Source organism: Centropristis striata, chromosome 21, assembly GCF_030273125.1.
Source record: "Centropristis striata isolate RG_2023a ecotype Rhode Island chromosome 21, C.striata_1.0, whole genome shotgun sequence".
In the NCBI taxonomy this organism is placed as follows: domain Eukaryota; kingdom Metazoa; phylum Chordata; class Actinopteri; order Perciformes; family Serranidae; genus Centropristis; species Centropristis striata.
In genome coordinates, this window is record NC_081537.1 from 14,310,245 (window position 1) to 14,326,453 (window position 16,209).

General features: G+C 38.9%; 1 protein-coding gene across 1 annotated transcript in view; it reads right to left on the bottom strand.

Moving 5' to 3' along the window:
* plce1 (phospholipase C, epsilon 1) overlaps positions 1-16,209 on the bottom strand; it is a 90,170-nt gene that overhangs the window by 13,295 nt on the left and 60,666 nt on the right. Inside the window, exons 17-38 of the mRNA XM_059324482.1 lie at positions 16,035-16,163; positions 15,803-15,939; positions 15,290-15,396; positions 14,855-14,979; positions 14,620-14,764; positions 13,837-14,001; positions 13,350-13,464; positions 13,031-13,190; positions 12,800-12,922; positions 11,659-11,795; positions 11,322-11,560; positions 11,033-11,094; positions 9,901-10,066; positions 9,712-9,819; positions 9,418-9,534; positions 8,272-8,430; positions 7,814-7,949; positions 7,561-7,602; positions 4,345-4,463; positions 3,398-3,515; positions 1,594-1,731; positions 106-396 (exon numbers count right to left, since the gene is read on the bottom strand). Coding sequence (XP_059180465.1) covers positions 106-396; positions 1,594-1,731; positions 3,398-3,515; positions 4,345-4,463; positions 7,561-7,602; positions 7,814-7,949; positions 8,272-8,430; positions 9,418-9,534; positions 9,712-9,819; positions 9,901-10,066; positions 11,033-11,094; positions 11,322-11,560; positions 11,659-11,795; positions 12,800-12,922; positions 13,031-13,190; positions 13,350-13,464; positions 13,837-14,001; positions 14,620-14,764; positions 14,855-14,979; positions 15,290-15,396; positions 15,803-15,939; positions 16,035-16,163 — 3,038 coding nt within the window. The remainder of the gene's footprint in view (positions 1-105; positions 397-1,593; positions 1,732-3,397; positions 3,516-4,344; positions 4,464-7,560; positions 7,603-7,813; positions 7,950-8,271; positions 8,431-9,417; positions 9,535-9,711; positions 9,820-9,900; positions 10,067-11,032; positions 11,095-11,321; positions 11,561-11,658; positions 11,796-12,799; positions 12,923-13,030; positions 13,191-13,349; positions 13,465-13,836; positions 14,002-14,619; positions 14,765-14,854; positions 14,980-15,289; positions 15,397-15,802; positions 15,940-16,034; positions 16,164-16,209) is intronic.

Consider the following 16,209-nt stretch of genomic DNA (forward strand, 5'->3'; position numbering starts at 1 on the left):
TAGAGTATCTTCCAGTTATTAAAATACTTAATAAGTAGTGTTTGCTTGCGAGTGACACCAAGATTCATACAAAGTGCTGAGTTAGAAGTTAGAAGTGATCCTCACCATCTGTCTGATAGTTAAGTGCCACCAGCTGAATGCCGTGCAGCCAGAAAAGCAGAGGGTTCGGGTTTGTGGAGTCGATCCTGGTGGCTGCTGGGTACGTCCTGAGGAGCTGGCACACGGTGTGCTGGATCAGCTTCTGAGAGTACCGCCGGCACAGGCGCTTGGCGGCGTTCTCGTTCACGGAGGAGATGTGATAGCACTTGGGCGTGCGGATGATGGCGCTGAGAGATGTCGGGTGGTTGAGGACGGGAGACGTCTGTTGTTCCTCCCAGCTCAGCCGCTCAGAGCCACCTAGAGGGAAGACAGAGAGAGAGATAGAGATGTTTTAATCTTTTTTCCAAGACAAGTCAAAGTCCAAGTCAAGACAATGATGAGATTGTACCAATAGCCGCATTTCCATTAGGGTAAAAAGTGGCCGCTGGAAAAGCTTCAGGCCACACCCTCTGAAATTGCCACTCACTCGGTGTATCCCCATTACAAAAAAAGGCCTCAGAGGTGACGTATAGTTTTTGATCGTCGCGTAATGGATCTGATGTAATGTAATGGACAGATTTAACACGGGAAATATGCAACGCCAAACGTAAACAATAAGGAAGGAGACGCCGAGATGGAAGGAGCAGAGCTTGCTGTGTTTTTTGTAATTGTGTTCATGCACATGGCGGCTACTTCGCTGACTTTTAAAAATGGGGCGTGTTTTTGTGGCATCGAGTACGACGTCACATCCCGCTTAGCAAATGGACCTGCTCTTCGACAGGGCCAAAAAACAGCCGGCTCACATTCAAATTAGAACCGTCTTGGCGAGGGAGACCCACCTCATTCTGGGTATTCGACTATAGTGGAAACGCACCTATAGACACTGAACACTAAGTTTGACTATAATAAAATGCTATACTGTCGACAAAAAATACAAAACCACTAAAAACGGATGATTAAAACATTATTGATTATTAAATTGGGAATATTTAAGGTTGTATCGTATTTCTCAGGTGAACATTTACTTTGTCACCTACAAACTAAATAATGACCTTTTTTAGTACTTTAAAGCTTATTTTCTTAATAATAGTAGAGAAACAAACTTTTCTGGCAACAATAGGAAGAGCAAAGTCAGTGTTCATCACAACATGAACTATTGCAGAACCACAATAACAAGAATTGTATCTCCTAAAATCCTCTACAGACTTGCATTCTTTCACATATAGCCATAACAAATACACTTAAACTGTGACGCCCTGTGGTGTAGAGTTTGAAAAGAAATGATCCTCATTTATAGCTTCTAACCTTTTATGACATATTTAGTTTAGCCTGCTTTGCACTGTGCTCTGTTCAGCTGCTTGTTCAATTAAATTCTATGCATTTAGTTGCAGCGATTCTTAAAAATATCTCTTGAAACACACCTAAAAATGGAATGAAATACACATTATAAATATATCTTCTTTTTCCACATAGACACACCCATATTAAGAGTTTCCACCCAGCGGCCCTGCGTACCTTTCCCAGGGGTGCGGCTCTGGGTCACAACCTCCCCTGTTGTGCTGCAGCGAGCGGGAGCAGTGCCAAATATGGACTTCCTGCTCTTTCCCCGGTCCTTCCCTCTGCCAGAGCCGGCTGGAGACAGCGTGGACAGGCCTGTGTTCCCACACACAAGAGGCAGACAGAGGAAAGTGATCAATAATGCAACACAGACAGACTGGAGACACCAGACGCATGACATCAGTATCTCTCAATTTGTTTCTAAACATGCAGAAATCATTTTCTGTAAATGCCGTCACTTTCTATCATAATGAGGAAGTTGGTCTTGTCTTTCTCCTGCCAGGAGTCACTCCAAGTGCATTTGTTTTAATGAGCACAGAGGATTAGAGCTACTAGCACTGATTTTAAGTTGGGGATTTTTTTGCAGAATAGTTAGCAAGAAAAATATGTTTGACTTAGAAAAGAAAAAAGATTTTTTTTTGTTCTTTAAAACAATCTGTAATATTTCGCCTGGAGTCTGTGGGGTGACATGGAGAATGCAGAATAGAAGCAGAAAGATGTTTTGAATTTTCTTTGCAAAGGTGTTGTTTGTTATGGTAATACGATTATGAATATCATTAAATTCATGAATATTAATGCAACAATGCTGCATGTAACACATTAAAATAATGTTAATATTTAGCTATTTCTTATTTAGTGTCAAATCTACTGGGCATTCTTTGACTGCTGAGTATTTTTTAAGGTGATTTAAATGTTTCTAGACAAGTTTTTAAAACTGGCATGTCTGGCCGACAGCAGTTCAGACAGCAGACAGCAGCAACTTGTCTGTCTGTCTGTCTTTGCCTTCTCAGATCTCAGGTCCTTGGAAACAGTAAACAAATAAAATACCAGTGGAAACACAGGCACGTTTATAAAGGCAGATGTCATGTAAAGAAAAGAGGAGAAAAGCAGAGAAGAGAAGAGAAGAGAAGAGAAGAGAAGAGAAGAGAAGAGAAGAGAAGAGAAGAGAAGAGAAGAGAAGAGAAGAGAAGAGAAGAGAAGAGGACACTTGAGGGAGGAACAGAGGAGATAAGAAGTTGACATTTAAGGATGAAAAGAAATAGGACATAAATGGCAGCATGGAATGAAGATAGATCCCAATAAAGAGGAAAGTTTAAGGAGGGTAGAGAAAGCAAAGTCAAACGACCTGAACTTCAGAAGGAGAGTATTTTCATGAATTTAAAATTAAACCCAAATTCTCATTTTAACCATTTAATTTTAATACAATTTTGAGACATCAGCTTGTAGCAAGACAAGTAACATCGGAAAAAGGCCCTCTATCAAATCTAAACCTGGTATTATAGCTATACTCAGCCACCACGACATCCCAAAAACATTTTCCTTAATGTACAGTACATAACAACTCTGTTTGTTGTGCTGCTCTGGGACGGACAACAGAATGAAGTAATATATCTTTCCCATGGGGAGAAAGGGCTTCGTCATCTCTGTGGGTGTCCAGTGTGGGAGAGGAATGGAGTGAAAGACTGGGATATTAAATGTCTAGCAATGAAAAAATTCAAAAACACAGGGAGAGGTTTGACCTCTTACATACAACATGGGAGTGGATTAGAGTGGGACAAGACAGAAAAAAGGAGGTATTGAAAATGATGGCATGTCAAAAGTAAAGGAGGAGAGGGTGGGAGAAAGATTTGACAGAGAATAAATCTCTTTGAATCTGTGTAGGAGAGAATGAGAAGAAGAGGGACTACAGAAGTGTATGTTGAAACGAAAAGTCGAGAAAGCAAAAGAGCTATGTGTACAAAGAGACTGAAATATTCTCTACCAGGGAATTTCACGGCCTGGCAGTAGATGATGAGGTCAGAAAGCTCCTGGGCAATCTGTCGACTTTCCTTCTTGTTCTGAGGAAGGTAAAACTCTTCGCCCAGCTCCATGTCAAACACCTACAAGTGCAGGGAGACACAGGACATGGACAACGGGGTTAACACTTTTATGTGAAGAGACAGTGATGTACCATTGGAGCAGAGGCTTAACTTTCTCAGATTGCCATACAAACTTTTTAAATCTCTTTTGTTTCTGTAAAACCAAAATAAATGCCTTCGAAGCATTGCCTTGAATCCAGCACTTAACCTAATAGTTCAAAGCTTCATTCATAATGTTGACATTCGTTCTAAATCTACAGTTGGAGGCTGTGCAGCTTTTTGTGTTGTTTTTGCATATCAACTTTTGAACGGATATTTCCACTGGATAAAATGTATGAAATTTATGGAAAAAAATTAGGCTGCACTAATATTATTAGTATCTGTAGGATAAGATTATATTGGTGGCTGCTTAAGATTCCCAGCTCGTCTGATGCAAACATTTCTGATAACATCACAGCGTTGCAAAGTCCAAAAATCAAAAATTGATTAAAAAATAGACATAATCATTTACAAAATGTACAGTATATCTGAAAAATATTCTGCTTCAATACAAATTTATCTGCATTCAGCCTTAAAAAAAATAACATTTTCGCTGGTCAAAAGAAAGACACAGACCTGTTTTAACTAACACAATTATTAATATAACTATACAATTTACAAATCCTATTATTTAAAAATAATAATAAGTAAATTTAAATCATTAATATAACAAAGCACTTAATTCCAACTGAATTTTAGGATTTTTAAAATTTTCTTAGGGTGATAACAGCTACAATATGACGACAGACATTGAAGCTTCATTCAAAACACGGCTTCTTTCTTGGGAATATTTTATTCTGTCGTTTCCTACCTTTCCTTTGCTCGGCGTGGTGCTGTCAGACTTCTTCATCCTCTTCGGTATTTCATCAACAGGTTGCTCTTCTTTGTCTGCTGAGCTCTTCCCCTCTGGCTTGTCGTCCAGGATGTTATCTATTTAGGAAACACAATGAATTATAGTATCTCCTGAATGTTGAAAGGTTTACAGGAGTAATGTGTGTAGCAGAGTGGATCTGACAGAGCGCACACATCCTCAGGAAACATTTTTTAGGTAAATCAAGTGTCAAAACCAGATTAATATATGCTGCACACATTCAATTTAAATGATTTTATACCACATTCAAACTGCAAAAACAAGTGCCATAATGCTCTGAAAACCTGGGTGAAAGAAAAATAATAAAAAATGATAAATGCAAGCATGAACCCAAACAAACCTCTCTTTAATGCCTACTCTCCACTCTCCATACATTTCTTAATGAAAGCATTCGCTGAACACCATCTCCACTCCAGTTTTTATGTATATTAGCATAGCAAACATCCATTCATAGTTGAGGCAAATTCTGGCCTGACAAGCATCCAGCATGGATTTAAAATGTATTTACTGAGTAAAAATGAGTTAGAGTTGGTGTCCCAGTTGATATACTGTATGTTAAATCACCAGTGAGACATACAGTACACCAGTAGAAGCAGATTTAGCATCTGGGAATCTTACTTCTTATAAAAACAACAGCTGACTTTGTATTTCAAGAAAGAAGTTGGGTTTTTCTTGTTATTCTGAAAAAGTATTAAGTGGCCACTGGAGTTAACTGCAGCTTAAAGGTACTTGATTTCAACCAGGTTAGTTTTTTTTACATTTTTACAATATTGTGACCAGTAGGATTGGTCTGGTAACCTAGAAGTCTAATAATTAGGAGACATGTGGTGAATAAAATCACAAACATTTAGTGTGTTTGTTGGTGTGTATCCACAATAAATTAATTATAATACTCTTCAGTGGTCCTGCAATTCATTCAGAGAGTAGTTAAAGCTTTTAAATGACTGCGGGTGGGGGCAATTACAGAATAATTATGAAGGGAAAAGCAGCTATCAATATCCCTGACTATGTCCGGAGCCCATTAGCGGGCTCCCAAGCAAAAGCCCACAAAGGCTCCTCCCTGTTGATATTCAAAGTAATGTCTATCAACTGTAAACAGGAGCAACAGTAGGGAGTTGGTCCCTTTGCTCCCGTTCCTCCTACACATTCATCGCAGCCAAAAACACAGGCAGAAACAGATCAGATTGAAAATACAGAAGCTTTTTATCACAGAAAACTTGTTTAATTCCTGACATTTGGAAGCTTCTCCTTTGAGAAGGGTTTGGCAACAGAGCTGACCCTGGATGACTCTCTGTAGACAGCAGCCGGAGTACGGAGATGGGCCAGATTGTGGCTAGAGAGAGCTACGGTTAAACCAGAGATGGTGGCAACTTGGCGGTTTAGAGCCGAAGTGTTTGTATTTTCTGGGCCAGCTGATGTTAAGTAGAAGCATGTAGGGTCAAATGGAGACAGTTGAGGGTGAAGCCTAATATATTTAGTTAGGATATCTTGCTATTAGTCTGATTATTGGTTAAAATTTCACTGGAAAAAAATTGAATAAAAATGGAACCAGTCTAAGGGGTTTAAATTAGATGGTTTTGAAAGGTCTTTGACCGGTAAGTTCTTCCGACAGGGACAAGCAGAGGGCAGGGATTCAGAGAAAGCAGTGCTGGGACAGCAACCGGGGCAGGGTAGTTTCCCCTGATCTGTTGTTTAGTGCGGGGGCAGTGTAGGGCCTGAGAAACCAGATGGCTTTGTTTTGTTTCCCTGATGAGCCTGCCCAGCCACTGGCGAGGTCACAGACAAATACAGTACGGAGGGGAGAAGGAGGAAGGGAGGTGACGTGTCTGTGGGAGAACAAGAAGTCGTGCTAACACTGACTGAAATGAATAAAATTCTACACAAACTAAATCATTTGGTTGTCAGTCATAATTGAAAATCTTTCAAGGACAGTTTAGAGATAGACAGTGTGGTCACGTCTTTCCCTCACAGAGTTTTATAAATAATTCTTGAAGGTTATGGCAGATGCACTGAAGCTTGCATCTTAAAGCAGAACGTTAAAAACACACTGTAAACAAACAAGCAGGCCAAACACAAAGACAAACACCAGCTCACATCACAACAACCTTTTTCTAAACAATGTTCAGGTTACTCTCAGCACTGTGTTGATACTCACAGAGTATGATTCAGGATAAAAGTAATTTTAAGTAATTTTAAGTAATTTTTTTTTGACACACAGGTGGCAAATTAGCAAAGTCGCAAGAAAAACTGATGTAGCAGGACACTAAATGTTGACTTACTGCAATTACATACTCATAAAACAAATGCACACCATAACAAATACACCTAACGTCAGGAACCATCCATTGTTAGAAATTTAGTGTGGATAAATATGCTTGGATGGCACCCTATTTTTTATTCTAAAATCATAATAAATTACAGAGATTACAAAGCAGAGTAATCTTCACTTCTCTGCTAAAGAACACAAGTGGTTTCACTTATTTTATGATCTACACTGGAGAAGGGGCAGGGGATCTTGTTACTGAAATACTTAGTTCAAGCTCTTTTACTGAGTTTCAGATATAATTTACATGTAATGATTACATTTTTTCAACTGCTGCACCATGCTTACCATGCATGGTGCGGGAGAATATAACCTGACATCCACAGAAAGCAGAAAGCTAGCAGCTGTTACAATATGCAGGCACATACAGGAATCAGTCTATAGCAATGATGCAGATCACTAGTGCACGTCTACATACCAGTGTTCCCTCTGTAGCTGTTCTGCAATGGTAGATAACTGTAGCAAGTAAATTTGCAACAAAGAACCATAATTTCCCCTTAAAATCTACATGTAAAATTTCAAGAAGCTACTGTGAATTAATTCTCTACCCCCAAAATGACCATTTGTATATTACTCTTTCTGCAGTCACTGTGGAGGCATGTGAGAAAAACTGTTTTCTTCAAGTATACCAGGTATCACAGAGTGAGCATTTAATATTCAAATCAGGATTTTGGAGTTGAAGTATTCCTTAAAGATACTAATAAGAATTCCACTAAGCTGCTGTCTTTTTAATTAGCAAAAATAATCATCAAAGGACCAACCACTACCACTGCAGAACACAATAAGATGGAAACACTGGTACACAGAGAGGCGCATCAGAGCCGTGCATTTACCTTCCAGGCCATATGAGGCAGTAGAGGCTGTGAGGACATCAGCTAAGTAGAAAACAGGCAAGATAAAATAGGAAAGGAAGGGAGTGAGAATAGAGTACCAACGTAAAAAAGAGACTTAAGTGTTATAAAAAGAGACAGAATAAAGATGTGAACAGAAACTGATTCAAGTGTTACAAAATAAGTATCAACGTATAGTTTTTGTGTAAGTTTTGTGCTTTTAAAGTGTGTTAAACCTCATTGCACTTCTCCTTACCATCTGATAGAGACTCATAGTCGTAGTCGTACTCGTCTTCTTCCTCCTCCTCTTCATCATTGGTGTGGTTGCTGGGTGAAGTCCCCCCTGGTGAACCGTTGCTAGCCTGGGCCTGCATGTGGGCCAGCTGGTGAGCCTGAAAAGAGGGTAAAAAATATTGTAAGTCTAAATGTGTGGGAGAAGAACTAACATTTAATATTAAGATGTACCTGCATCTGACATATGATCTATATCTGTCCATTAGCTGTAAATATACATCTTTATCTGCAGAGAAGCCACCAGAGGAGCCCATTTTGTGTGCAAGGTAAACTGAGTGAAAATGCTGCGATGAGGTGTACATTAGCACATTAGCATCTATTATTTATGTGACAGAAGTGCTAAATATTGCATGTACTAATGCTACCTGCTAAATATAAATTATGGACATGTTTATATATGTGTTGACAGGATGTCTCGACCTTCTGTTTGAGTATGTCCACCGGTGCCTGGTGGGCTTTGAGCTTCTTGTTCTTAAGGAGGATCCTCCCCCGCAGCTGCATCGGCGACGGCAGGTGAGGGTCATCGCTAAAGTCACTTTCGAAGAGGAATCGAGTCACGAGGCGTTCCCCGATCACAGTCTGATGGATAAATATTCAAATAATATAATAATAATAAATGACATCCAGTTCTGTGAGGCAGACCAGAATGTAAAGTGAGAGGAGGAGAGGAAAGTAAAAGTGTCTCAAATAAATAAACAAGCTCTTGGTGACGTAGGATGGCCAGAGGCACAGAGCTGTCTCCACATGAAAGACTTTTTTTATCAAGCTGAACTTAGAAGTCAGTCTCCAGAGAGGTCAGGACGCTGGGAAGTTTTATTACATGAAAGCACGATTATATTCCATGATGTTCCTGCCGTGCTCAGAGATGTGTGGCCTTGAGTATACAACTTTAAAAAAAGAAGAAAAAAGGGGAAGTTGTAGTCTCAAGATTTAAAAAATGAAAGCCTCTGGCTGGAAGTTGGCCCGTTTGAATGCCCACAGAAGCTGAGGGAACCTGGGCATTGAAAATGAATGAGTGGAGTTCTAACATTGCTTAAAAAGTGCTGTTACAAGTATAACTGAGGAAAACATTCCCACCTGGAGGAGTGGGGTTGTACCAGACACTAGACTACTTGAAGGTGTAGGTACATGTCATTACCTGAATATAAAACATGAAAATGGAGCTTGTGTGCTTTATAAAAACTACCTTTAAAGTCTAAGCATTTCAATAAAAAAATTACTTGTGTGGATTTCAAGGGCAATTTTTTTGTTCATTTTGGCTGTGTTAATGCATATGGTATACATTTAGTCAAGTGTTTGAGCTTTCTTTCAAATTTGGAAGTTCAACCTCAGCTTTTATGAGTCTATAATGAAGTGAAGAGCCAAAAATGTCCCAATGAAACCTTTGAAAAACATAGAAATCCACCCTTGTATGTCGCAAAGAGAAATTTATTTTGTTTTTAATTGTGGCATTATGTCAATAATCTAACATTTCAAGTGGTTAAAATTCTGTATATAAATTAATATTTGGTAGAGATAATCAGCAAGTACCAGCAACATCATAAACAAACCAACTGCGCACAATACCTTGAAGATTTCAGCCATCTTGCGTTGCTGTGGAAGGGAGCAGTGGTTCTCTATGGACAGGACGACGGGCATATCCGAATTGACAAATGCAGCCCGGTTAACTGCTTCCACCACATCCTGGAGGATCATGGGAAGAGATTTCATTCTTAGAAAACAGCACACCAAGTCAAATATGAGACAGTGACGCTCTATGGAAACCACCAGGAAGCAAGGAGAGCCACTGATTGATTGTATTTCTTTTTAAATCAATAGACATCTCTTGTGTGAAGTGAATTATTCATATGCATTTCTTACCTTGAAGGGTATTTTAGTGGTGAGTGTGTGTCCATGATAAATAACTGGCATGCCGTCGTCTCCATCCCAGCAGTCCAATTCGACACTCCGACAGCCCTGCAGCAGCACCTAATGAAAAGTTACATTCAGTGATCAGACACATTTATACAAAACAGGAGTTATGTGTCCCAAAAAACACAGCTCACCCACCTGACTGTAGAGCTCTACAGAGGACTCTCCTTTCAGCTGGTGTCCTGTCAGATATGTGTTATGAGAAGACTCAATGTAGTAGTAGGACAGAGGGTACTGCAGCTCTTCTGGGTTCATCTGGGATTCCTCATTACGGGAAGCAAAGTTCTCCTTATCCATCAGGAACCTGGTATGGAGAGAAAGATATTGAGATTAGAATATATAATGCTACAAATACAGATGGATAGGAATAATATATGATATAAATATGATGGAAAGGTTATCATGTTCCCTTAAAAGTCCAAAAATATTTCTTTACAGATTTTGACCAAGTGGGCCTAGTTCATTAATCCAATAACATCAGACTTTAGCTGACTTTATAGAATAAATTAATGAGAATAAAATATGATTTACACATTTTTTCTTTCATTCTTTTTAATTTTTTTGTTGTTTTTGCACTTTGAGCTGCATGTTTTGTATGAACGGTGCCCTATAAATAAAGTTTTAATATTATTACTCTATTGGTAATAGCAGCTTACTCAAAGGTGAAAGCTTCTTGTGTTCAACTCTAAATAATTAAAGCTAATGTCATGAAGGAAAACCTGTGGTAGAGCCAGGCTGCAAAATGGTTATCAATTTTTTTTTTTGTGTGCACAATGCTTTGTGAATCTACATGCAGTAAAACTGATACTATGTAAAATGATAAATGTGAAATAAATAAATCATACACAATGCAAATGCACTGATTATGATAAACGACCAATCATTATGAAGTTATAAACGTAAAACACAAACTTTGAATCCTACTGTTTTATTTATATGGTTTAATTCAGTATATATTTTAATTGTATTTTTGGGCGTACATTAATATATAATGCAATATGTGCTGTTTATATGTTCAGTACTGTGCAAAAGTCTTAGGCAGGGGTGAAAAAATGCCTAGAAGAATTGATGCTGGTTTTAAATATTCATTTGAGTTGGATTTTTCTTCTGTTCACTCACGTTGTATTTTAATTGATTAAAAATACAATTTTAACATTTCTATTTTTTTTTAAAGCATTCTTATTTAACAGCATTTTTTCACACCTGCCTAAAAAGGAACTGTTTATTTCTTTACAATATATATTTTAAATATTACTTAATTTTACTATACCTTGCAAACCCTTCAAATGACATCCAACCCATCTGTCTCATGCTTGATGAGGGCTCAAATTTCTGCAAGACAAAAGAATAAAACAATTAATAACCAACATTGATCATGAGTCTCTTCTCCTTCCTAGTGTCTCAGATTTCTTTCATCCTTATTCTATTCATTCATGTGGTCATATTCACGAATCTATACCAGACATGTTCTCATCCTTCTCTCTTCCCTCCAGTTCATGTATAAAGTATTTTTTAAGTGCTGTCCTTACAGTGGTGCATCCATTCCTTCCAGACTTCACCTGTATAATGCTGAGAATCTCATCGTAGCTGAGGTGCTCTCTCTGACAGTTGACTAAGAAGTCGTTGAGCTGAGGGATAGCCAATCCCAAGACGCCTAATGATGCGTTTTCCACTCCTGTCCCGTTGGTCACGATGCTGGCTGCCGCAATTGCATCTGAAATCTGCCTCTGGTTATCAGACATCTGCTGCCTCGTCCGGATGAACAGGCCAAGATCAGAACCGTTCCGGGTTAATAAGTCTGGAAAAGTGGAAAAAATTAGGTGTGCAAGAAAAGAAACAACAGTTTGATGCATGTGTTTGACTGCTGACAATTTATCAAAGAATTTGTTCTTTTACCAAGGTCTGGCTGTAGCCCTGTGTCTCTGTCGTCTATGCTGAGGTTGGTGTAGAGAGGAGCAGACTCTTGACTTGAACGACTGCAGGGGACAGCAAAGGTGTCAAACAGCTCCTTCAGGTCCTTCCTGCTGCGGATACTGTAGAGGAAACAGCACATAGCACAAATTAGTCCCCTTTTAGCAAATGCAGATTCTTTTTTAAGACATTTTGTTCCAATTTTACACCACAGACACAGATGTGCAGAAGCATTGAAAAGAACAGTTTTCCAAAAGCCTTGTTGAAGAATAAATAAAGGAGGTCTTATTTTCAATTCAGGGCACGTTGAATCAATGCTGAATTTCAAACATAATTAGCTGCATCTATATTAAATAAAAATATAAATAAATATAAAAATAATCTCTATTATAATATTTTGTTTTCCCGTCAAGGCAGGTGTAATTTGTTTTTACTTTTTAATGTTCTTGATAAGTAATAGGTGCAGTTTGAAGGATTGTAAATTAGCCATTGGTTAACAGTGGTCAGGTGCCTTATAATATGTAAGATTTTTAGGAGGCTGATCTGCTGGGGTACCCTTTTCTCTGCATGGTTTTAGCAGAGCACGTGTGGAATTCAAAAGGAAACTGCTGGGCAGCAGATGAGAGGACACACTACAATCTAAGAAATGTAGGAGGACTGGTATGAGAATAATCCATTGCTTATCAAGGCAAAACATTGTTTCCTTTCATTTGACAGGAAAAAAATCTTATAGAAGCTGAACATTAGACAGACAAAACTCCTTGGAAAATGTCGTCGGCATGATAACCTCAAGAGGCAGTTGTTGAATTTGTTTTATCATTCTGTCCTTAGCTGCTAATGATAAGGACAATTGTACAGCAAGAGGGAGTGGGATGGCAGACATGAACAGAACATGTATCATTACAGACATCAATGCTTCAGGCCATTAGTAAATGTCATATGATATATAGCAAGACACATGTTTTAGAATGAACAGAAACATATTTATACTTTTGAGACTTTAAATTAAGCCACCCAAGCTTGTGCATGAAAATCTGCTAACTTCGCTGTTACCATGGTACACCACCAATGTGAAAAACATTTTTTTTTAAAGGATCTAATAGACTAATTTTCTTTTTTTTTTTACCTGAAAGACTTGAAGAGCTCAACAAACTCAATGAAGCTCATCGAGCTGTCAGAAATCATGAGATTCTGGAAGCCTTTGAAACAGCCTTTACCTCTACCGTGCCACGACCTGCTGCTCCAAGCCCTGCAACCCACAGAGAAGAGGAAAATATCTCAACCTTAATGAAAAACAAATGTTGGAAATATCCTTCACACCTCCGGTCTTATATATACAGTACGGTACAGTACATACCCTGGCTGTGACTTGGCAGTTCCTGAGAGGATCGGAGAGGATTGCGGGCGTGAATGGTTGGACCCTGCCATGCTGGAGGAAGACGAGGAGGAGGAAGAAGAGACTAGCAATCCAGGGCTTTTACTGGACGAGAGGGAGAATGGTCCAGGGAAGCTGTCCTCTATGGAGGCAAAGAGGACCGAGGGTTAATAAAAGTCATACAGACATACCATAGCAAATGTCCTGTAAAGATTTTTTTTAAAATAATGATTCCTGGGGTTAGTAAAACATAAAACTTCTGATACTTTCATTGAATTCAAATCGCTCTGTAAAATGTCACCTGGATCTTCTTGGTCGATGCTGTCAGACTCCGGCCCGTTTCGATACAGTCCCTCCTTACAGCTCCGTGTTTTCCTGGAAACCATCTCATCGTCTGTGGCATCCCCACTGTCTCCCTGTGTTGTGTGTAAACACATGTGATGTTAAAAACACAGAACTATTTAGTATCATAAACCATATCTGTGTGACAGATAGATAGAGGCTTTACATAATGTGTAAGTTTACTAAACAGTTGTATTATTAGAAAACAGGGAGTTCTGGAAAGTCGTCATAACATGTCAAACAGGTGGTATTATGGTGGAAATCCAGTTTATTTTAAGTGCTTCAGCATGAAGTAAAGAAAACAATGGTGCAGATCGGCCATAAATATCCTGCAAATCAAAGATCACGTGCCTACCTGTAAGTGCGCCTGCTCAGTGCTCAGTCATTGTTGATAAGAGTCTCGGTTAAATGTGATGCGAAAGGCACAAAAAATGTTATGTACTGACCCTGACAAGGACCTTCTTCTTCTTCTTGGTCTTATCATTGATGCTCAGAGGGCTGTTTTTCTGGGTGCCAGGTTTCTCCACTCCACCTGTACCCATATTCCACCTCCGCCCTCCAAACAGCTCAATGGCCTGAGCTAGTGTAGGGCCTTCGTACCTGCCATCCTCCTAACAGAGAAATACACAGACAGAGGATTACATGGACAGGAAGGACGCAATCATATACAGTTTGAAATACAGGGAGGGAAAAAAATATTAGACCATTGTTTTCTTTAATTTCTAGCCATTTTCCATGGTTTTCTTGATAATAACCAAAATCATTATCAAGAAAACCATGGAAATGGCTAGATATCAGCTCTTAAATTAAACTCTTATGAGCTATTTTTATTGTTGTCATTATATTTGTCCAAAATGTACCTTTAGTTGTACCAGGCATTAAATGAACAAGAAAGCAAGGAGAAGACAAGGGTGGTCTAATATTTTTTTCCACGACTGTAGGTAAGGTTTAGGTGAGGTCTTTTCACCCTTTTACTTCAGGAAAACATACAAACTCTTAAAATTTTCTTTGTGTGCGTTCATACATTTAAATGACCATAGAAAATTAAATTCTAACTTTGCATTTGATGTAGTTTTGCAACCTATTTTATTTGTATATTAGACTTTCGGATTATCCTCTTAATTTTTATTGTAAATATATATATTTTTTTTATATTTAAAATTATTTTTATTGTTATTTTATATTTGTTTATGTATTTATTTATTCACATCATCCAGTTCAGAGTTTACCTGAAACAAACTGACATACTGCTTCCTCAGCCACTGCAACCTTTGGTCGGGAAACTTTTTCAGTTTTCTGGTTGCATTCACCAGCTCCGACAGGCCTTTATGGAGCATCTTCGCCGTGTGGTTGGGGGCCACAAAGTGCAGGAGTCTAGTGGAAACAGTAGTAGGTAAAAGTTAAGTACCAGTGCAGCATTTCACTGGTGTTCAACATGGACGCTGGTTGTGACAAAGGACTGACCTGTTGTCGGTGGTGCTGAGACCGTAGAGGAGGCTGAGACCGTTTTCCTCCACCGTCATCTGGCTCAGCTTGTTTTGCAAACATACAGCATGAACGTCCACTCCCTGATGACCCAGGAACACTGCCTGCACATTCAAATAAACACAGTTTTTTGAATATTATGAAAGCAATCCAGTTTGTGTCGAATGCTATTTAAACACAAACTGAAAACTAATCCAACAAGATTAAACAATATTCTTTCAATGTAAGGTTAAGAATTATGTGTTGTTAATGTCCATATTTTAAATAATGGTATCAATGTAAGGTAACATTTTTTTTTTTTTACTTATTTCAAGAAAAAATAGCATCAACATTTCCATAGAAGAGTGTAGTCTACAGATGAAGATATTGACAAAATAGATACTACATAAATATTGCATTTTCCCCCCAATTTACCTTCACAACTCCCAGGTCCAAAAGGCCCTCTGCAAGTCCCGCCACAACTGTCTGTCCTAATCCCAGTGGTTGCTCTGTGGGGGAAGCCCCTCCGCTCTGAGGCTTACCTGTCATAAATCAACACATTTACAGTATGTTTGAAATGTAGTTAAGGCCTAGGAAATTGAGCAAAATTTTACAACCAGTTTAAATTTTATGTGTTACAAAAGACAAGGCACCTAAATACCTTTAAATGATATATGGGCATTTTTTTTACAGATGGATTCTTGTTTTCCATTTGTTTAAAGAGTAATAATGAGAGGAAAGGACATGGGTCTTGTCTCCCTAAAATATAAACACACTCATCATAAATTATACAGATGAAAAAGCAGTTAAGTCAAGTTCATTTTAACATGTGGGCACTTTTTCCTGAGATTAAAACATGTTTTTTTGTTGGAGTTTTGTCCTGCCTGTAGGTAGCACAGTTCCTCATATGACCCCACTTCAAAATATGATCCCTTAAATGATGTTTACCCCAGGTGAGTGTTGTGTTGTCAGGCTGTAGTCGTAGCAGACAGCGAGCTGTGAGGTGGCTGTCCTGGTCGTAGTGGATGACTGTAGCCCCCTGCAGCAGAAACTGGTGAACGTCTGGTTGTAGCGACAACACGTACCTAGAAAAAAATATATACAAAGAAAAAGAAGTGTGGAATGTCTGTAGAGCTGTCAATGTGTGTTTTCTGTGTGAGTGTAAGTGTGTGTTTCTTACCAGGGAATGAGTTCAGTGCCATGGCTGTAAGCTCTGTGCGTCTCCTCCGTCCCCTGAAACTCCACTTCTTTCACCACTGGCTCAGACGACAAGTCGCTCTCTGAATCCGACAAATCCCCCACCATGAATCTGAAGATGGACAGAAGCAGAGAGGCAGTGAGGGATCAGATCAGAT